This window comes from Phyllostomus discolor, chromosome 5, assembly GCF_004126475.2.
Source record: "Phyllostomus discolor isolate MPI-MPIP mPhyDis1 chromosome 5, mPhyDis1.pri.v3, whole genome shotgun sequence".
In the NCBI taxonomy this organism is placed as follows: Eukaryota; Metazoa; Chordata; class Mammalia; order Chiroptera; family Phyllostomidae; genus Phyllostomus; species Phyllostomus discolor.
Window position 1 is genome coordinate 13,061,786 of NC_040907.2, and position 22,526 is coordinate 13,084,311.

A 22,526-nucleotide genomic window follows, 5' to 3' on the forward strand; every position below is an offset into this window, starting at 1 on the left:
TGTATGGGATGATGCCAACCAGCTGAGCCACCTGGCCAGGGAAGCTATAAGTAACTTTAAATTTCCACTATTGCTTTTCTTTGATCTATGAGTTATTTAGGGATGTTTTTAATCTCTAAGTATATGGTGAATTGTTTATCCTTTATTTTTAAAAAATATTTTATTTATTTATTTTTTAGAGAGGGGAAGGGAGGGAGAGAAACATCAAACACGTGGTTGCCTCTCACACACCCTCTACTGGGGGCCTGGCCCGCAACCCAGGCACGTGCCCTGACTGGGAATTGAACCAGTGACCCTTCGGTTCACAGGCCGGCGCTCAGTCCACTGAGCCACACCAGCCAGGTGTTTGTCCTTCAAAAACATAACTTAATTGTATCAGAGTAGGGAATGTAGACCTTGTGAAAACCTATTATTTAAAATGTGAGACTTCTGTCATGGCCAATTTTTAAAAGGTCTGAGTGTTCCCGAAAAGAATGTGTGTGCGTGTACTTTGTTTCTATCATCCTACAGTTTGGTTTCAATGTATCTTGATTTTTCTGTCTTATTTTCAATGTTTATTACTTTTTAAAAAAATTGTTAGCTAGCACTTTCCCCCCACAAACACAAGGTTACCGTTTTCTCAGGCCTGTCGGCCCCCCTCGTCCCCCTCGGCCTTTCTTCTGCGTCTGCGTGCCCTTCAGCCCCTTGGCATCACACTGCGATGGTCTGGAACTCTGAGTTCTGAGTTATCGTGGCTACGTGTTCTTCATGTTCTTTTCTTTCTTTTTTTGTAGACTGAAATCTTTAGTCTTTATTTCTGCTTGGTGATTAAATAGTCTTCCCTTTGCCGTCGTGGGCTTTCTGAAACATGATTATTTCTGAAACAAAAAGGAGAAACAAGTTACGGATTGGTCCGTGTTAACGTTACTAAGCTTACTGCTCAGCCTTCACATGCCCTTTGCTTCACTCGTGGGATTCGTTTCCGTTACTTAAACTGTTACTTCAGAATGTGTCCTGGTAGGAGGGAGGTCTCTTTTTGGGTGAACATGAGCCCTTGAACTGTTGTGATTTTAATTAACCTGTAACATTTGAATGACAGTTTAGCTGGATATAAAATTCTCAGTTCAAATCATTGTCCTTCGGTAGTCAGTTCAATTTGGTACTTATTCCTTTGGAAGTGATCTGTTCTCCTATTCAATATCTTCATGGTAGCTTTCTGATGAGAAGAAATTTTAAATTTTGGTTAAGTCCAATTTATCAACTTTATTTTTTTTTTATAGTTAGGACTCCTTGCCCACCCCAAACTCATGAAGATATCCTCTTGAGTTTTCTTCTAGAAGCTATATGAATCTGGTTTTATCATTTGGTTTATGATCTATTTCAAAGTAATGGAATAGGATTGGGGTTGCTGTTTTAACTTTTTAAAAAGGATTTATTTATTTAGTTTTAGAGAGGGGGAAGGGAGGGAGAAAGATGGGGATAGAGACATCAATGTGAGAGAGAAACATCGATTGGCTGCCAGCTGTATGCGCCCTGACCAGGGACCGAACCCGCAACCCAGGCAGGTGCCCTGACCCAGAACCGAACCAGTGACCTTTAGCTTTGTAGAACGATACCCAACCAACTGAGCCACACGGGTCAAGGCTGGTGTTTTAACTTTCAGCTGATGTTTTACCATTTTTTTTCGTATTAACTGTTTCTTGACCCTTCCTGGCTCCCTCGTGGAAGTGTTCTTCCACCTGATAGCTGGGTTCTCCGTGTCATCCCTCCGCTGCCGTGTCCATTCTACTGTTTGTGTTTGTTATTTCAACTGGGTTTTCATATAGAATCTTTCCATCTGCGGCCTTTAATACTTTCTCGTTCTGTTTTGTATCACTGCTGTCTTTGCTTGTTTCCTTTGAGTGTTCCCCATGCTTATTTGACACGCTCAGTCCGTTTGTCGAACACGGCTGATTCCAGTGGTATCTCTGATCGGTTTGCTTCTTTCGAAGCCGTCGTCCTCCTTGGATTTCCTGTTTTAACCCAGGGGTGCGTTTCTTGGGGGTCTCCATCTATTCTCTCTGATGCTGGTAAGAACTTAAGCCTGACCCTCGTCTCTGTCAGCACCGAGCCCAAGGAGATGACAGTCCCAGCGTGGAGACCACCTCCGACCCCGTCACCAGAAACACACAGTCCTTCACTGGGTTAGGCACTGCCACCCCCAGCCCCTCAGGGAACTAACGCCAGGGGGCTGGTTCTGACGCTCGGTGCCCCGGGGCCAAGCTCCAGGGGAGAGGTCGCCCGCACAGGTCACAGTCCCCCGACTGGAGGTCTGGAAGGGGCGGGGCGGCGGAGTAACTGCGGAGGCCTGTCTGCGTTCCTGCAGCTCCACCTCGCCGGCTGCGCTGCCCAGAATTACTCCGGCAGGGCACCTGTGCTTTCTGCCTGGGCCTCCGTGCAAGCGACAGCGGGTGCGGGTTTGGGGAGGTAACCCCGGAGGGCTTGATGCATTGGCACCAGCGAAAATCAACCCCTATATTCTCTCCCACAATATTCTCCGCCACCCTCGAGACTTCGCTCTGCCCCGTCTCCTGGTGGCGGCACCGCCCCCACCCTACACACACCAGCGTGCAAACCCCTTCTGTCTCCCCAGGAGTGCCAGGTTTCTCCATAACTCCCAAGGTTTAGCGACACTTTGCGCTGTTACTACTCTGGCGTTGGTTTGGGGCAGAGGGTACTGGAGCCATGTGTGTCCATCTGCTCTCACTGCTGGGGTTAGGGCAGCGTGCGGCCACCTCTGCACCGCGCTGTCAGCTGGGGCACATGGCTTCGAAAGAGAGCCTGCAAACTGAGTAGAGATACCAGTGCGGTCTTGGAACTGACGGACCACGCATTGTACATAAGCGTCAGAAACACGCGAAAGAACTAAGGAAAGATATTGGCAACATAAAACAACAAGCAAGTGTTAAAAAAAAAGACAGGTGGAAATATTCAATATGAAAAACCAGCCTCATGCTCTGTCCGCTCTGGCCCCCACCTTTGCACAAGCCTCAGAGCTCACTGTTCTCAAAAGAGAGACTTTCACGGCCTCTTGACCTTTGCAGGGGCTGCTCCCTCTGCTTGGACCACCTTCTACTGGAAACATTCTCTTTCATCCTCAAGACTCCTTTCCTGACTGCTCCTGCCAGCCCTGATTCTTCAAGTAACTGGCTCTGCGACTTTGGACAGGTCGCACTACCTCTCTGCACCTCAGGCTCGGACAGGTCACACTAAATCTCTGGACCTCAGGCTCCTGCTGGGGGGAAAAAAGAGTGTTGGGTAGGGCTAGATTATTCCTGGAGTCCCTGTTAGCTCTGACAAGCGGGTGCATGAGTAAGAGCAACAGCTCTAGAGTGGGACTGGCCACGACCCCCTCCTGGGTCAGCACTTAATCCCTGTGTTTCAATGAGCAGTTGTTTCAACTCCTGAACCCTCCACTTACTAGCCTCGCATAAGGGTTAAGAGCTTGAACTTGGGAGCTGGACAGTTGAGGTTCATAATCCCTGCCACTTGCCTGCTGTGTGACCGTAGGCAAGTGGCTTAACCTCTCTGTGCTCTTTTTCCGTCTGTACAATTGGATAGCTACTAACAGTGCCTGCCTCAGAGTGTAGGGGCACAGTGAATGCAGCTACTGCTCTGCTGGTGGTGGTGGTTCACCATCATACAGACTTCTCCACTCGGTTCAGCAAATTCTTGATGTTTGTCTGCCGGGCTCTGCTAAGTCTTCTCTTTATACGCTGTCTATTAAATTCTATCTCTTGACAGACACTGTCCTTTGCCTTTTATCTTTGTAACAACCTCGCAAGATACAAACGACTTGTAGTGTTTTTATAAGGAACCTGCAGCCCCAAGCACAAGGTCACTTTCAACGCTGCATGGCCAGCACTTAACCCATGACCATCTCCTCCACGACCAAGGTCTTTCTACTACACTGCAGTGTCCAGAAAGGTTGGACTGGTGCTTGGGGCTCACTGAACAAATTCGGATGGGAAGCTCACTGAGAAGCCCCCTATCCCCTCACAGGTATACTCCAGCTGTCTGCCCGCACTGCGCCATACGTAAGATGTCTTTTTAGGTTTCAGGCAAATGTGGAGTTAGTGATGGGCCGGAAGTTAATTGAAGAGGCAGAACAGGGGTGGTTGGGCATTTAGGGACTCATCTGACCTGGGAGAGAGGGCCAGAGGGACTCTGGGAGAGGGAAGAGGACTCTTGGAGGACAGCAAAGAGGCGGATTGAATTGCAGCAAGCCCAGAGCGGAGGCTGGAGAGGGAGGCTTGCGAAAGCAGCTCGTTCTTGCCAAGAGGCCATTCCCAGGGCCTTCCCTGGGCGCACTGGGGCTGAGCCCCAGCCCCGCCATTGCTCCTGTGGGACTGGGCACAGGGCTTCACCTCTGAGAGCCTCGGTTTCCTCATGTGTCAAAGGACTCCCAGTGCCATTGGTGCAGTTAGGAGAGAGGGCCCGTGGGAGGTGGAGGGCCTGCACCACCACCTTGGTCCCACTGCTGGTTGGGCTGGCAGGCATGGGCTTGAGATTCAATCCCGAAAGTTTCGTTTCCCCATCTGCAGTTTGGGAGTCACATTTTTAGCTGCAGGGGATTATTGCAAGGCTGCATCAGGGTGATTTTTGGGTGAGATTGTCTCTGACCTATCTATTTAAAGCTGAAAACAGCCCCTCTCCTCCCCATCCTCCTCCCTGCCTTACTTTTCTCCATTAAACTTACCCCCACCTGGCATTCTACTGGTTTTCCTTTTTTCCCTTGTTGTCTGCTCTCCCCACCAGCAGGAATGGGGCTGTTTTGTTCAGTACCTAGAACAGCCCCTGGCATACAGTAGGTGCTCAATAAACAGTGGTCAAACGAATGTCAGTTGAATAACATACAGGGAAGGCCCTAGTGCATACAGGATGTCGAGCCAGTGTCAGCGGGATCTCAGAGGCGGAGGGCAGAGGCACAAGAGAGAGGCCAGGACAGCTCGCTTGGGGTGCCAAGAGCTGCCCATGAAAGCAGTAGCGGCCTGCATTTCAGTGCAATGCCTGGCCTCCCTCTGGCCACAGCCTGAGGAAGGTGAGCCCGGTGGGAGAGTGAGGCCGGATGGGCCTGGGCACTGGTGGGACTCCTCCAGGAGCCAAGACCCTCGGGCAAACAGGAGGTCCGTGATCCTTGGCTTTCCTCTTTCCTCCGGCTTTTGAAACCACTCTGACCGCCCCTGAGTGGAACACACTATCTCAGAGGAGTGGCCAGTGCCATCCCTGCCCCCCCAGTGGCTAAGGGAAAAAGCGCTGGGTCTGGAGTCAGGTAGATGCGGGGACATGGCCTGGCCCCGCCTCTCTTTAGCAGAGAGACTCTGGGCAAGCCCCTTTGCCTCTCTGAGCTCTGTTTCCTTCTCTGTGAAATGGGTGCAGAAGGATGTCCCCATGTGCTGACTTCCTAGGGCTTTTGTGAAAAACCCAGGAAAAATATGTATCATGACCCGTTGTCGCTAGACTGAAGCGCCTAGGAGGCAGAGCCTGCACCTGTAGCCCCCAGCGCCGGGCCAGGCACACAGTTGGCGCGTGGAAACTGGTGGTCAGAGCTGTTAAACGCAGCCGACAGCAGCCTGTTGTGAGAGGAGGGGCCGAGTCCTCCACTGAGCAGGGAAGTTAGGTAAATCCCATCCAGGGACCTCCTGCACTTCTACAAGTTTATAGACTCCGAGGAGAAAACCTAACTTCTATTCAGTTGGGTCTGAATGCACTTGAAACTCACTGATGCATCCTGAGCTTGTTTACAAGATTCATTCTTTGGTGGGAACAGCTGGCTGAGTGTGACATGATGCGTTTGCTTACAAGGACTGAGGAAAATTGCACTGGAGGCCTGAGGTCAGACTCTGTGTTTCCAGTAACCGAAAGTCCAAGGCAAACCATGAGAGGAATTAATTAGCTCATGTGACTCTATTGTTCGGAGCTAGGCTTCAGGTATGGCTGCACCAAGGGGCTCAAGGGATGCCACCAGAGACTCCGATTCTCTGCTTCTCTCTATTAACCTCCCGAGGGGTTGCTTCACCTTCAGGCTCCACGCACAGTGCCCTCCCCGCCACCTCACACCCCCACAACATACCGTCCGTGTAGAGAAAGTCTCCCAGCCCAGAGGTGCCGGGGCCGGGCTGGGTCGCACCCGAACCACTGGCTGCAAGGGGGAGAGCCGCCTCCCAAAGGAAACTTTGTCATATTCTGAGGAAGGAGGAAGGGATTCTGAGTGGCCAAACATTATAGCAAATCTCTACTACACTTGTCAGGGGGAGTGGTGGAGAGCCATCAAAATACTTGCTTAGCACATTCCAGTGTGCAAAGTTCCTCCTCCCAACACCCACGACGCCGATATTGGTGGCAGAATCGAGTTCATCCTCCCTGATTTACAGATGGGGACACGACCCTTGAGCACACAGCCTCTCTGTGCGGAATTAGGGCGTCAGAGGGGCTGGGCGGGCCTGGGAGGCCGGGGCCCAGTGGGACTGACGCCTCCTGTCCCTTTATGGAAGCAGCGCTTTGTCCAGATGCGAAAGGTCCCAGGGAGGCTGCAGTCACGTGAAAGCCCAGAAAGAACAGGTCCAGGAGGAGGAGGGAATGCCCTGACAGGAGGACGGGTCACGTGGCCGTGCCGGGCACAGAGCCCCAGCGCACACGCGCGTGCACACACGCCCACGCTCACTGGTGGAGTGAGGCCACCTGCCACTCTGAGACAGGCCTCTCATGTATCTGAGGTGGTAGGGACTTCGGGTCTCCCCCCTGGGTGGAGGTTGGCGCACGGCTGGGTCCGGAGCCAGACGCCCCTGGCCTGGAGCCGAGCCCTCCCCCTCCCACGCTGTTCCTGTGTGACCGCCCACCTCCCTCCCCCTTTCGGAGCTTTCGCTTTCTCTTCGCCCCTGAGCTGATGACGCCCACTCACTGGGCTCTTGGAAACAAAGCTCCAGGCAGCGTAGTAGGTGCTCCCTTAAGAGTTTCTCCCCTTCCCTCCTCAGAGGGTCCTGTTTGTAGCTGCGTGTCCTTAGCCAAGTCACTTCTCTGAATTGTGGGAGTGGTGCTGGCACCACCCCCCACCCCTGTAGTGCCGTGGGGAGGGTCAAACTAACTCATGCACAGAAAGCACGCAGGACAGTGCCTGGCACACTCCTCGTCACTGTCACTCCTGGCTAACGTCTGCTGAGTGTGTAATGCATGCCACGCCCAGCCCGGGGCCTTTATTGTTGCGCGTGGGTCACCGGCCAGCAGTGCCCACGGAACGCTGTGGATGGCTCGCCGAAAAACACGCCAGAAACAAACACATGCACAGAGACAAACTAGTTTCTGTGGGGAAGTAGGGACGAAATGGCCACCCCCCCTAGTGGGGAGCGCCCTGATTTACCGTCCATACCTGCTTTTATTGGGCTCATTTTGCATAATAATTCAGGTAAAGTACAGTACTTATAAGGGGAAGTAAGGAACTATAGAAAACAAGGAACTCTGCTGGTCTATTGAGTCGGGGTCAAAGAGCTATAAGACTTTGAGGAACAAACTAACTTCCTTGGACCCCTCTCATTCAACTGAGAGGCCTGATCACCCGGGGAATCCACCCTTTTCAGCACAGAGCTACCACCCTGTCATTGTTTCAGGCTTAGCACGGGAACTAAGGCAACCAAGAGATAAGGAGATTTTCTCCCAGACGATGAGGACTCAGGCTATGTCAAAGCCGAGGAGTGAGGGTCCATCACCCCCTTTTGCTGCAGCCCCCCAAGTCCTTCTTTTGGGGGGCCTCCCAAAGTGATTGTGCCTGGCTTAGGTCGTTCCCCCCCGTGGGGAATCTTCTAACCGACCAAGCTTTTGGAGTTCAGTTATGAATAAAGCAGCAGAAGCAGCATTCCTGCCAGGGAGATAAGCTTTTGTCTCCTTGCTGGCTTACGGTTCCAAGGGCGTTCCCTTAGCCTTACCCTAGGCGGGGGTTTCAGCTTCTGATACCAGTCAGGGCGGTTCCCAACACTTTATCTCATTGTCTGTTTCTGAATTCACATTCTTACCGTAGTGCAGGGGTAGAGGCGCTCAGTGTGACCATCCCCACGGGCACACGAGCAAACTCAGGTCCAGAAAGGTGAAGCAACGGGCCCAAGATGAAGAAGCCAGTAAGCAAAGGGGTCTCTGCCCGGTTGTGCATGCCCTTGGCTTCTTGTCTGGGGGTTGGGACATAGCGCTTGCCCTGCTCCCTTCCAGGGTCACTGGGAAGGTCAAACGCAGTAGCTGCCAGGAGCCTCTGCCAGCTGGAAGGTTCCCTGGGAATGTGAGGAGCAAGGTACCTGTGGGCCCAGCTGCAGCGCGCACTATCTTGGGGAACATCAGCATACTCCCTGCTGTGACGCAAGCTGAGCATTTGCAAGCCCCCTGCACACGCCACCCAGGGCCGCTGCTTATGTTGGCCACCGCCCAGCAAGTTACAAGTTCATGGCCCATTTCCCCACAATCCAGAGCTGCCTCCACCTCCTCTTCCAGGGCCTGTGTGGGGTCCATCTGTGGAATGGAGGCTCCCTCTTCCAGGGGAGGGCAGGCAGGGTGTGTGGGGCGTTGGGGGCCAGAAGCAGGGACAGCCGTGGTGGTCCGGTGTCCTGGGCCAGGCCAGCTGAGGTAGGGGGTGTGGGGGAGGAGGGCTGTCTCTAGGGTCACTGGTCTGGCCACGAGTGGAGCCAGGTCTTGAGCCTAAGGTCCTCCTCTGCCCCTGCTGCAAGTCCCAGGTGGCTGCTGGTGCGGGGCAGGCCACAGGTGCGGCGTGCAGCTCGGGCACTTGGACTGAGTCACTCATAGAGGTGATTCGAGGCCACTCTCTCACTGTGTGGCCTTGGGCAAGTCACCTCACGTGCTTCTGTAAAGCAGGGGATTGGGAGAAGCCCCGCCTCCGGAGGCTGTGATGCACCCACGATGAAACGGCATTTGGGAAGAGTGTGCAGTGAGTTTGGGTCAACTGGCAGCAGCAGGTAATCCGTCTACAATCACATAATGGGCACGCCGCAGAGTGGACAGGTGTGGTTCGCTCCAGTCTTGCCTGCTACTTGAGGGGCTTACACTTTGCTCTGGGAAAGAAACATCTACAAGCAACTTTCACATCTGGCTTGGTAATGTACTGGCTGTGCCACCTTGGGCAAGCTACTTAACCTCTCTGTGCCTCTGTTTTTGTAAAATGGGGACAATACTGCCTGCTTCCTAAGTCGTTGTGAGGTTCAATGAGTTCATATTGGTAAGGTGTTTAGAACAATGCTTGGCACATAGTTAGGGCTAGGGAAAGGTTCCCTGTTATTAAGAGTACAACTTTCGGCTTTCATCTCGGAGGAGGCAAAGGTGCACTTGTCGGTGGCCCTGAATTCAGATTCACCCACGCCAGCTGCCTCCACCGTGCACTGCAGTTTGACCCCAGTGGAACCAAAGTCGTGCACCTGAGGGGCACCAGCAGGGGAGTTGGTGCCCCAAACGCCCTGGCCCCCAAGATTGGCCCCCTGGGCCTGTCTCCAAAAAATGTCAGTTATTCCATTGCCAAAGCCCCTGGTGACTGGAAGGGTCTGAGGGTCTCGGTGAAACTGGCCACTTGGAGCAGAGAGGCCCGAGCTGCAGCTGTGCCTCCTGCCCCTGCCCTGGTCTCAGGACCGCCACCGGACAGAAAGAAGCAAAACAACAAAACAAAACAAAACGCCATTCAGCACAGTGGAAATATCACTTTCGATGAGATTGCCGACCTCGCCCCACATTTGTGCCACCCATCTTTAGCTAGAGAACCCTCTGGAAGCACCCAAGGGGTCCTGGGGATGGCCCTGTCTGCAGGCGGCGACCCTGCTGGCCGCCACCCTCATGGCGTCACAGATGACGTCACCGATGACGTCCGCAGTGGTGCCGTGGGAGCCTGGCTGGTGAACAGCTGCAGAGGAAATATTTCAATTAAAGGTCATTTGACAACCAAAAAAAAAAAAAAGAGTACAATAGTGAAATAAGGATTTTTCTAGAATAGTCTCAGTTCGAAGTGTTCTTCTCTTCAGTTGACCTGAATCATCGTTACTGTCTAGAATGTCAGGACACTGGCGCCTGCGCTGGGCCTCGCAGACCACCCTGTGCGTCCAGTCAAAGCTCCTCAGACCCTTAGCCGGTTAGCGGGAGACCTAGCCCTCTCGCTGATGTGCTGTGTGACCCTGGGGAGGTCATGTGCCCTCTCTGTGCCTTTCCGATGGTGGCGTGCGAGAGCAAGGATGGGAGAGCCACTGCTGGTGCCAGAAGGGGTCCTGCTAAGGGCGGTCGAGAGCAGTGCTGGAGTCTGGGGGCGCAGGGTGGCCAGCATCTCAGAGAAACACAGTACGTGCCCCCCACCTCCACCCTCCTCAGCTTCCCAGCTCCTCCCAGGGCGAGGTGGCCTGGGACAGAGCACTCCCTCTCCGTGGGACGGCGGAAGCCCGTGTGCCCGTAGGGCAGCCGTCCCTGCCACTCCTCTGCGTGGGCACTCAGGCACAGTGTCCCTGGGCTCTGCCAGCTCCCTCCCCGTGACCCTGCGGCCAGCTCTCCTCCCACCACTGAAAACTGACCGGCTCCCGCCCTCTGCCCTCAGAGCCAGTGCATGGCATCCAGGCTATCCAGGCGCCCCAGGGAGCCCCAGAAAACCTCTGACTCCAGAACCCAGATCCTTGGGGCTTCCGGTCCCAGCTCTGCTGGGCGGCCTTGGGCAAGTGGCAGACCGTGTGAGCTTCGACATCCTCACCTGTAACACGGGCTGGCAGTGAGGCTTGTAAAAGAGATGGGCGTGCAAAGGGGCTGCTGTTGACCAGGCCAGGCTCAGGGAGCAAAGCCCGTCATGGTCGGGCCAGGCCGCCTCTCTGTCCTGCGTCACCAACCGTCGGCTCACGTCTTTCTCTCTGACCTCGCAATCCTGCCCTGCCGCCTCCTCGCCTTCACACACCCAGCCTCCTATCGGGATGTCCTTCCTTCCCGTTCATCTCAGCCCTTCCAGCCTGGCTGTCTTCCCATCCCCTCCGTGGAGCCTCCTGGGCTGACCCTGGGTGTCCTCTCTCTCTCTCTCTCTCTCTCCTTCAGGAAGACAAGAAAACGTCAGACCGCCTGTGTGGGGGTTGCTCCTCCCACACGAGTCTGAGGGTATGTGAGAGACACAGAGAGACAGACACACAGATCTGGGTCTCTCAGGATGCAAACAGCCCCTTTCGCTGTCAGCGCTGGGACCTCTACCCCTTTAATCAAACACCCCCAACTACATGGAGGTGCCCAGCGGGCAGGCGGGCTTTTGGTTTCTAGAGTCCTAGAGCTAGAAAGACCCTGTGGGCCTTCCAGGTGAGCAGGTCAGCTAGTGGCTGCCTGGCCGAGTGGACAGAGAAGGGTCTGTCCACTCTCAGCTCCAATACCTCGTCTGCCCCACTGGCCCATCATCAGTCCATCCTCCCCGCCCCATCACCATAGCTGCCAGCCAGCACTCGCTGAACACTAACCCTGACCTGGGCTCTGCTTGAAGCCTTTCCACGTATTAGCGCATGGCATCCTCACAACCCCCTGTGGCTTTTATGAGCCTCCCAGGTGGCAGGTGAGAAGCCCGAGGGCAGAGGCATGGGATCGCTAGCCCTGAACTCCCCAGCCTGAGGCAGGCACAGGCAGGACCTGAACCTGGAGCCCTGGCACCAGAGCCCGCTCTTACGCTGCTGAGTGGCCTCTGCAGCCAATCCCCATGGACCTCGCCACCCTCCCACCCACTCACGGACACTTCCCACCGGGCCGGCAGTGTGCCAGGCGCTGCCGGCACAGGGGCTGCCGCCATCAGCAGAGGGAGATCCCTGCAGCCCAGGAGCTCACCCCGTGCTGAGGAGGCAACGTGGAGACACTCAAAAATCCAGCAAGGTCTTGAGCACCTGCCCGGGGTTCTGGGAGCTTGGGGAGAAGCTGTAAGTGCCTGCTAGGCTGGGGTCGGGCAGGGCAGTCCAGCGGAACTGAGGTGGAGATGAAGGGGTGGTGTTAGGACGTCATCGGGTGAGCAGCAGGGAACATTCCAGGCCAGAGAACGCAATGTACAGAGGTGCTGAGCCTGGAGGTGCTCGAGGGACAGCTGGCATCTCATCAGAGCCCTGAAGACAAAGTGGCTTGGGAGTAGGCAGGCTGCCACCAAGCCTCCTGGACACTCCCATGTTTGTTCTGGGACGGGAGGCGTTTAGCAGCTAGAGGTCGGAGTCATGTGCCATGCCCCGCACCTGGCCCACCGCCCTCTGGGAAGTCCCTCCTTGGGTCTGACCTGCAGTCCACTGTGACCACCACACATCCCCGTCTGAGCTGCCCTTCCCTCAGAGGCTGCTTCATGGCAGCCGTAAATGATTCTAACAGTGAATGGACGAAGTCCCGGCCAACCAGGCTTGCCAGAGGCACTGGGCTTGGCTGAGAGAGAGAGTCCATGTTCCCGATCGCTGACCCTGCAGCTGAGACGTTCCCGGGCTGGTCTTCGGCGGTGCTCTCTCCCTGGGCAGCTGCTGCAGCCTAATTTGGTCTTCCAGGGCCGCCCCCTCAACCCCCAGCCCATTCCCCTCGCCCACGGAGAGCACGGGGAGCACTCAGCACTTCTCTGCAGCCACAGCTACTTGGAACAGCCCAGAGGGCCCAGCTGACAGCCCAGAGGACTGGCTCCCAGCTGGCTCCAGGCTGTTTCTGACTGTTCCCTGTGTGTGTCTATGGGGCCTAGGAGCTGGGAGATCCGGGGTAAGTCTGTCCTCTTCTTGGGGCCTCAGTCTTCCCATCCGGGCAATGGGATAAGCTCTGAGGCACAGTTTCCCAAGCAAAATGCCTGGGGGATTTTGGCTGAGTGGGTATGGGGTGAGGGGAACAGGAATTTATTTGCGAAGTTGTTATCTGTTTCATTTCTTTTTTTAAAAAAAAGATTTTATTTCTGTGTTTTTAGAGAGAGGGGAAGGAGGGAGAAAAACATTGATGTGTACGAGAAACATCGCTCAGTGGTCTCTCGCACGCCCCCAGTGGGGGGCCTGGCCGCAAACCCAGGCGTGCGCCCTGACTGGGAATCAAACCTGCAACCTCTCAGTTTGCAGGTTGAGACCTTGGCCCCTGAGCCACACCTATGAAAAAAATGAATATGAAAAAAAATGGTAAAACATCAGTTGAGAGTTAAAACATCAGCCTTGACCTGTGTGGTCAGGGCTAACAGTCAAAAGTTTTAACTTATATTAAACAAAACCTCCAGGGGAGAGAGGGCTACACGGATTTAGAAGTCATGCAACAAAGGAAAATGCATGAATTAGGGCTAATTTCTCTTCTTAAATTTGAATACAGCCACTTCCTCAAACTAAACCCTTGCCCCTGCCCAACACTCCCTTAATTCAATTCTCATCGAAGGCTCACAACACCTGAGATGGGTGGGGTGGGGTTAGTAGCCAGTAGGTGCGTTTTTACACGTAGTGCATGTACTTTTAACTGCCTCCCAGGTCATTGTAAAGAACGCTTCCGTCCCCCCCAGAAAGTTCCCTCATGCCCTTCCCAGTCCGTACTCCACCCCGGGGAACTACTTGGGAATAAGACTTTGCCCGGTCACCCCGAGGGATGTTTACTGTCTGGTACCTTTGGGAGATCCGCTCAGGGGATCCCCCCAGCTCACACACTCCAGGATGGCGACCTGTGGGTTGGAGGCTCTTTCAAGACAAATAACTGCCCCTCCAACCCCACCAGGTACAGCTGGGATGCTTCACCTGGCTGGGGGTGGAGCTTTAGAGGGTGTCCAGGCCTGGGAATTGGGTGGGCTGGGTGGGGGCGTCCCTGTGGCAGAGAGAGCCTGGAGCAGGCGTGACTTCTGAGCGGGTCCCTGTGCAGGGCTTGGCTTAGCACCTTCCACCTGTGTGGCCCTGGGTCCTGTTCCCACGTGCCCCAGAGTCCCTTCCCTCCCCTGGGGAGAAGGACAGCTGTATGCTGCTGTCAGGGCAGCGAATGAGGTTAAAATTAAGGCCAGCTAGGTCATTCTCGGCACACCACAGGTGCGCTCCTGCACGGGAGGTGTATGCTCAGAGGTACAGGAACGGAGGCATGCAGCATCGCATGGCTGGGAAGTGGGGGAGCTGGGGCCCGGGCCAGACTTGCCGGCTGTGTGGCCCTTGACCGGATGACTTCTCCCACAAGCCCCAGTTTCCCCATATGTCAAATAAGCCTCAGCCTGCCTTTTACCGCTAAGATGTTCTGAGCAGCTGATGCAGTTCGAGGTAAAGGATTATGGAGAAAGGAAAAGGTTTGATAGAGTAATGTGACTGGTTTGCCTGTTTTCATGGCGACTTCAGTGGCCTTTGTGGGGCAAGGAAGAAAGGATCGTCCTTGGCACCAAGAGGGTAAAAGCGTCTCTCGAGACCTTGGGACCGGAGGGGCCCCAGGAGGCAGGAAGGGTGACAGGGAAGGCCCGGCCTCACGGGCACGCGGCGGCTCTCCTTCCTGGCCGTGTGTGCGCCCAGCGGCGCCACCTCTTGGAGCCTCGGTTTCTGAGTCTGGAAGAGGGGAGGCATGATCCGCATCCCGACTTCTTGAGATGCTGTCAGAACCCGGGAGAGGATGGAAAAGCTGCTCTAAGTAGGTGGCCGCTCGCTCAGCCCCCTCCAGCCTGTGTGCTGTCTCCCGGGGGACCACTGGCTTTGGGCCAGCACCTGGTGGAGACTCGGCTGGAGCCTCGCTGCTGCCCTGCAAGGCCGGCATCATCCCAGTCCCCAGGCGGTGCAGGCCGGGCTGGGGTCACAGCTGTGGAGGCCGGCAGATCCGGGCTCAAACTCCGGGGCCACTGTCGCACCTCTGAGCCTATGTTTCCTTCATCTGTAAACCAGGGCAGGAGGACGTAGCTCCTGCGGGGCGTGGCACACAGCTGGTGCTCAGTAACTGAGTTCCTCGGCCCCGGTCAGGTGGCTTGGTTGGTTGGAGCATTGTCCTGTAGACCTAAAGGTCGTGGGTTCGATTCCCAGTCAAGGCACACACCCAGGTTGCAGGTTCGATCCCTGGTCGGGGTGCATACTAGAAGGCAACCAATCGATGTTTCTCTCTCACATTGATCTGTCTCTTGCCCCTCCCCTACCCCTTCCCCTCTCCCTAAAAGCAATGAGAAAATGTCCTCAGGTGGGGATAAAAAAAAAAAAGAATCAGAAGGACAGTTCCCTGTATCCTGGACATGAGCTCTCCCTCTGGGTGGTTCAGCGCATGCTCGGACTCCTGGCCTTACAGATGGGGTGCGTGGCTGCCGCCGCTGCTGCTGGGAAGACTGACTGTGGCCTGGCCACGGGTTCCTTTCCTGCTGTTGTTTTTATCCCACAACATGCCAGCACCATGCTGGTACACAGTAGGTGCTTTTTCTACCCTGGCCAGCCAGAAATGTCCAAGGGGACAGAGGCTGTGTCTGCCCTGTTCCCTCTGAGTCCCTAAGGCCCAGAACAGACCTGGGTAGACAGCAGGTGCTCAGTAAACGTTTGGGAGTGAAGGGAGAACAAACCAGGGTGAGTGGACAAGCATCCTGTGTGAAAGGATTAGGCTGGGGGAGGGGAGCTTTGTGGGTTAGTACCCTCCGGGTTCATCCCTCCTGGGCTAATCCCCAAAGATTAACCTGGGCACAAAGCCAGGTCACCGGCCACTGACCCAGGGCTTTGGAGTGAGCAGCCAAGGGTAGTGTGACCAGACGTGTGCAGAGTGTGGAGGCCACTCCTAACAACCCTTTCCACCTCAAGATGGCCCTCCTGTCCCCCACCCTGGACATGGTCCTCACTGCGGTCTTCAGCGTCCTCTGCCTCGTGCTGGCCTTGGGCCTGCTGTGCTTCTTCACCTGCCGCCTGGCCAGGCCGCTCAGGTAGGGGAGCTCCCCCGGCCCGGCTCCCTCTCCTGCCAGCCTCCTGCCCGAACTCCTTTGGCTCCTGTTTGCTCTAGTGACATAGGACAGGGTGGGCATAGCTTCTCTCCCTGTCCGTGGTGGGGAAACTGAGGCCCAGAGATGCTGGGTCAGCCTGGGGTTGAATTGCACTTAGTGGGGCACGTGCTTTGCTCAGCTTCCTAAACTGTAAAGTGGGGGGTAGCAGCACTCGGGAGGATTCAGTGAGATTGCAGATGCAAACACTTAGCCCGGGACTGGTCGGAGTGCCCGAGAAGCGGTGGCGATTTTTATCAGGTCTAGTATTCTGTCACTTGTCCTGGGCCTCTGAGACCCAGCCCAGCTCCCAGGGCTCCCGTGTCTTCCGCCCCAGGATGCTGACTCGGGGCCAAGGCCCAGCCCCTCAGCTCTCTCCCTTGACCTGCCAAGTAGCCGGCCCCTCTGCCTAGCCCGAGCCAGAGCCTACCGAGGCGCCTGCACACTCGTCATGAGTAATCAGGGCACGTAGCTGGGAGCCTGGCAGAGACAGTCCGGCTGGGAGGTGGCGTGATGGGGTGGACACACACGCGGGGGCTCCATTCTGAGCTGGAAGAGCATTGGCAGAGGGTGGTGGGCAGCCGGGCTCCCGCAGCTCCCAGCTGGGCCCCACGGAGCCCGCCACCAGGGCTGCCAGAGAGCAGGCTTGGAGCCTCCGTGTGGGGGTGGGAGCATGGGAGGCGGAGCCAGCAGAGGAGTCTGGCTTCTGAAGGGTTTCCTGGCTTCCCCCCACCCGCCCCCCCTCCTTTCCAAGCAGAAGCCATGGGAGGAGGCACATGTCAGTCTGCAGGACAAGCCCCTCTCAATGTCACATCCCTGGGTCCAGAATTCAGAACATGTCAGCCACGACCACGGGGCCTTTCATACGGTCAGCGTTACAGAGCCGCGACCGTGTGCACAGGCTTGGAGAGGGGTGAGGTGGTCTTTACTGTCGCAGAGCAACCATCTGGCGGAGAGGAGTGGCCCCCAAACAGGCATCCTTGTGCGGGGCTGGGTGAGCCTTCGGACCTCCTGGGGCCGCCCTCCGCTTCCCTCTTTCCTCGTTGCTTGTTTGTTTTGGGTGCGAGGTGCGGCGTTGAATCAGTCATATCTCTCAGTGCGCGGTGTACGGCCCTGAGATCAGTTCTTGTTTTACTCATTCTTCTTCTTCCCCTTCATCCCTGCTCCCCACAACCAATCGCACCGCTCCCTAAAGGTCCTCATGTTACTGTGTTTGACACGTCCTTGAATTTGTGTGTGTCCTTGAGAACTACACTGTTTTCTGCACGTGGGTGTGGTTGGCATAACTGTATTGGATTCTGTGCATTCTTTTTTTTAAAGATTTTATTTATTTATTTTTAGAGATGGAAGGGAGGGAGAGAGAGAGAGAGAGAAACATCAATGTGCAGTTGCTGGGGGCCATGGCCTGCAACCCAGGCATGTACCCTGACTGGGAATCGAACCTGCGACACTTTGGTTCACAGCCCGCGCTCAGTCCACTGAGCTATGCCAGCCAGGGCTTGGATTCTGTGCATTCTTCACTCAGTCCTGTGTCTAAGCTTCATCCATACTGCTGTTGTGACTTCTGGTTTTCACACCACTGCCCCATAGATATTACCACCACCACCTTTATTAATTCATTCCTCGAGTTATGGGACAGAGAGGACACCCCAAGTCCTTATGAGCCAGTGGTCGGGGGAAATGTGCCAAACGATTCTCCAGAAGCATGACGGTTTCTGCGGGTTTTTGGTATAAAGTCTTCATTAAGGTAAAGGAATTCTTTTCGAGTCTTGGTTTTCTAAGGGCTTTTCTCATATAGTTGCCTCTGTCCCCATTCCCTCTTCCCAGATGATCTCATCAAGTTTCGTCAAGGCTTAAATATCACCTATATGCCCAGGTTTCCCCAGTGCATACCCCCAGCCAAGGCCTCTCTCCCTAATGCTGGATGTATGTATCTAGCAGTCCACTGATGTCTTCCCTTCTAAAAGACCTCTCAGACTCAACACGTGCAAAGCCACGTTCCCCATTTTCCCCACCAAGTCTCCCCCATCTCCCACCTCAACACACCACCCCAAATGCTGAAAGACTGGATGCTTTTCGGCAAGATCAGGAGCAAGGCAAGGACGTCTGCTCTTGCCTCTCCAGTTTAACATGGTGCTGTAAGTCCTAGCCAGTGCGATAAGGCAAGAAAAAGAAATAGAAGGCATACCAATTGGGAAGGAACAACTGAAACTCTCCCTATGTGTCAATGCCACGATTGTCTACATAGATGTTGGCAAAGAACCCACTACATACGCACAAAACTCCTAGAACTAATTCGTGACTTAGGAAGGTCATGAACAAGTGAAACAATGATATTATAATAGCCCCAAACTGAAATATGTCGGTATAAATTTAACAAAACACATGCCGGGTCTGTGTGCTGAAGATGACGAAAGACGAGAGGCAGACCGTCCAATGAGTGGAAGAGTGGACACTGCAAAGATGCACGCCCCTCCCACACCGATCTACAGAGGCAACACAAGACCAAGCAGACGACAGTGGTGGAGAACAGAGCTGGGGTGGCCAGGTTTGGGGAAGGGGTGGGTTGGTGGGGTTGGGGGGAGGCTTCTGTGATGACGGTGAGATGGCCCGAGAAACCTTTTGGAGTGGTGGCACTGTCTCGTGTCCTGAGTGTGGTGGAGGTCGCACGAATCTGTACACGCGTTAAACCTCAGAATCTCCGTTCTACACGTGGGGAACCAAAAGCCCCACCCCTGGCCCGTTCCCCAGTGCCAGCCTCCTTGCTTTTAAATCTGCGGTCAGCTGACCTGCTACCTTCTCTGCCACCTGCCTGATTGTGATTCCGGGCAAATCACGTTTCCTTGCAGAACCTTGGCTTCTGCACCCGCCGAGAGATCAGAAGTCCCGCTCCGTCCCCCGACCGGGTGATCCGTGAGAAATCGTGGTGAAAGGCTCTCTAACCAGTGAACCGTGTGCGGCAAACAGGCCTTTTGTCTTTGTTTTCGTGTCCTTTGTAGATTGTGGAGATAGGCTCCCAGAGAGCGGCACGTTCGTATCGTGGCAGTAAAGTGTAGGTGCGTGAAGTGTCCGTATTGTAGGCTGACCGCATATCGGGTTTCAGCATCAACACACCTGGTGCCCTGGTCAGTGAACAGAACAGCAGCTCACAGCTCCCTGGGCGCCCTCCAGTCTCTGTACCCCCCCCCCCCCCGCTCCCCCCAGTTTGGGTCTGTCCTCTTGTCCCCTAACACGCTCGGTTAGTTTTGACACTTTGTATCGTGGGCATCACGCTGCGTGTGCTCCTGGGTCTGCCTCCTTCCCTCAACCTCCCCTTCGTAAGATTCGTCCAGGTTGTTTGGGGAGTTGTCAGTTGCTGGTTCTTGTTGCTGCGTGGATTCCGATCTCTCGAACCCTCACCATGTGTGTGTCATCCTGAAGACGGACGCAGTTTCGAGGTCACCGGGGACAGGGCTGAGAGGAACATTCCTCTCCAGGTCTTCCAGTGAACTTGGGAATAACGGGTGGGAGGGGCGTGTGTGGTGTCCGCCCCGCGAGAAGCGGCCAGTGTTCCCCGGTGGTTGTCCCAGGGAGTTGTTGCACATCCTTGCCGACACTCGGGCTCTTCTGCACGCACAAAGGAAGGGTTTGGGGTGGTTCTCTCCTTCCTCCTGCCCTCCCCTGGCCCGCCGCTTACAGCCTGACTTTCACTGGGGTAAATATTTACTGTGCGAACGCTGCTACAGTACAAACAAGGCAAAGTCCCTGCTCTTGGACGCTCCCGGTGCGGTGGGTGAGACAGACCAGGCGAGAATTACTACTTCCAAAACGGGGAGGCACCTGCAAAACCCAAAACCGTGTGACTGTGCAGAGGTAATGTATGGGCGTGAGCGATCATCCTGGAGCCTTCCTGACTTCATCCGTAAACTGTTTTGAATAACATTTAAAATGTTTTGGATTTTTTTTTTTTAGAAAGGGGGAAGGGAGAGAGAAAGAGAGGGAGAGAAACATCAGTGTGTGGTTGCCTCTCGCACGCCCCCAACTGGGGACCTGGCTGCAACCCAGGCATGTGCCCTGACCGGGAATCGAACCGGCGACCTTTTGATCTTTCAGTTCACAGGCTGGCTCTCAATCCAGTGAGCCGCACCAGCCAGGGCTAGTTTGAGTAATATTTTAATGTATCCATGTTGTACATCAATTTAATAACATATTAATAATGTTAGGATTTACTATAGAAACATTTGGAAACTAAGTGGAGTAAAACATTAGCAATCATCTGAAATGCCATCACTCAGAGCTAAGCTAAGGGCTTGCTGTTACAGGCCAGGTATTTCTTTTCCATCCCCGCTTCCCCTCCCCCACTGCCAGGCTGGGTCCCTAAGGAGCCAGGTGGATGAGGAAGTGGGTGGGAAAGCACCGGGCTGTGCAATGGACCGATGGTGTGTCTGGTGAACTCGGGGTGTCCTGTGGGATGTGGTGCCGGGGGCCCTGGCCTCTGGAGTCCGGCGCGTGTGGTTTCAAGGTTGAATCAAGGCCCCCTCTCCAGGGGTGAAGTGCCTACTCATCTACTGGGACAGTGACGGTAGAGTGAGTGCTGGGCGTCCCTGCTGTTCCTCCTGCAAAAAGTGACGTCCACAGAGCAACCCCGCCGTGGGGTCGCAGCTGCCGTCCCCGAGAGCTGCCCGCACTTGCTACCCCTCAGACCTTCGGGGCATTACAACTGGCAAAATGACCTTTGGGCCCTAAGTCAGCATTGTAGTCAGACAGCTGTTGGCAGAAATAACAGGGAGAAACAACTGTGACGTTCTGGCTGAAAGCTAATGGCCTTCTGTAGAGTTATCACCACCAGGCTACTCTGCACCTGCAGGGAAACCCCTTCCTTAGCTGGTCTGCATCCTTAAAAATGCCTTCCTTCCGCTGATGTGCTTACGCCCCTCCCTCATACGTACCTCCTACCTGCACCCCCCGATCTCAATGCAGTTTGGGTTTCTGCCTGAATCCAGGCTTCCCAGAACTGCAATGCGTTTTGGATCCCTTGAGACTTAAAATAAATTTTTCTTAGGTTATCCCAACAAATGGAATAATCATTTTTTATCTTGGTTTTGGTGGAAATAATAACAGTACTTCCCAGTAAAACTCTTGCCACTTAAAATTCTTCGTCTTCCAGTAACATTTGTATCCAAAGGGTTAGCACATTTCTCAGCTGTCAGTGGGGTTATTCCTCATGAGCCTAACAAGATAATCACAAGTTAAAAACATTCTTATACCATTAACACGTGCCCATTTTTAAGCAATTTGGATAATTCAAAAAATAAGATAAAAAAAGAAGAATGAATGAATGAATGAATGATCACTCAGTCCTACTGCCCAGAGAAAGCCACAGTTAATATTTTGGTGTGTTTCCTTCCCAGTCTTTTTTTTTAAAATAATGTTTTCCAAAAAAAATGATAAAGATAACATCTCAACGCAGAAGAAAAATTGGGAAATGCAGAAAATATCAATCATCTGTAACATTACCTTGCCCACCCTCATCAGCCAATCTTCTCCTGTGTGTCACCCCTGTCATTTCTGTGTCTGACCCCACACATGACATGCTCTGGAAGAGAATGTAGCAAATGCAGGTGCCCCTCTAAGAAAGGTTGGACGCTTTTTTTTTTTTCATTCTGAGAAATGTGGTTTCAGATGCTCTCGGGACACAGGTAGTTAAAAGCCTGGAGACTGATGTTCTAGAACAGTGCTTTGCAAGGTGTGGTCCAAGAGCCAGCAGCAAGGGGCATCGCCCGGGAGCCTGTCGGCAGTGCAGTCAGAATCTCTGGGCAAGGGTGGGGATTTGGGGGGCAGCCAGTGGGTTAACAAGCCCTCCAGGAGTTTCTGACGTGTGCTACAGTTGGATGCTCGCTGCAGAAAGACCGGACTCTGGTGGGTCCGGATAGACTGAAAGTGGAGGTTCCCTTGGGAAACGGAGGAGCCGCTCTGCAGCCCAGTCCTCATTTAATGCTCCACAGCTGTGTGATGCAGCTTCCTGAGCCAGGGACCACCTGGGTTTGTAACCCCGGGCCTGGCCTGTAACAGGTGCTCAGCAATGACTTAATGAATGAACCAACCAAGAAATTAAGGGAATAAACATAGGAACCCTGGAGCTGTGGCCCACGTGTCTTTTAATTTTGTTGTTGTTCGTTTCTAGGATTGGAACATCAGCTAACATCAGCTAACGGGTTGACCACTGCCAGCTCACCCCTCCTGCCCACCCACCCACGGCGATCGTACCCCTGGGCTCCGGAGAGAGAGCGGGTCTTGGAGTATACACCATGATCTCACCGTTCTTAGTGCTGGCCATCGGCACCTGCCTCACCTCCTCCTTAGTGCCAGGTGGGAGTTGGGGGCACTGGCGGAGGGTGGGAGGAGGGCATTGTCTGTGTGCGGGGTCAGGGAACCAGCCAAAGTATTTAAGAGCTGGAAACAAGTGTGCAGAAGGGGAAACCCCACCTCTACCACTGCCTGTGTTTGTGTTGTAGGTCACGCTTTCCCCCTTTATATTTTCCTGTTCTTTAAAACAAAAGGGTGTTTTTGTTTTTTTTTTACTTTATTGATTTGAGAGAGAGAGAGGAAGGGAGAGAGCTATTTTCTTATTCTTTAATTGGGGTTTCTTTTAATTAATTTA

The 22,526-nt window shown here is 54.2% G+C and overlaps 1 protein-coding gene and 1 long non-coding RNA gene across 7 annotated transcripts in view; one reads left to right on the forward strand and one right to left on the reverse strand.

Moving 5' to 3' along the window:
- The window catches only part of ALPL (alkaline phosphatase, biomineralization associated), a 58,156-nt gene that overhangs the window by 16,909 nt on the left and 18,721 nt on the right, over window positions 1-22,526 (forward strand). For 2 of the 6 annotated variants that reach the window (XM_028513639.2, XM_036025472.1), the window contains exon 2: window positions 22,050-22,234. In XM_028513639.2, coding sequence (XP_028369440.1) covers window positions 22,174-22,234 — 61 coding nt within the window. In that variant the 5' untranslated portion in view covers window positions 22,050-22,173. Of the gene's footprint in view, window positions 1-11,848; window positions 11,872-12,289; window positions 12,718-14,241; window positions 14,343-15,663; window positions 15,833-22,049; window positions 22,235-22,526 lie in introns of those variants that run through there. The other 4 variants (XM_036025473.1, XM_028513640.2, XM_036025470.1 and 1 more) reach the window with 4 other exon arrangements.
- LOC118500528 lies at window positions 1,936-5,319 on the reverse strand. The gene is made up of 2 exons (XR_004903090.1): window positions 3,242-5,319; window positions 1,936-3,206 (listed from the first exon to the last, which is right to left on the reverse strand). It is a non-coding gene; the product is annotated as an uncharacterized LOC118500528 (long non-coding RNA).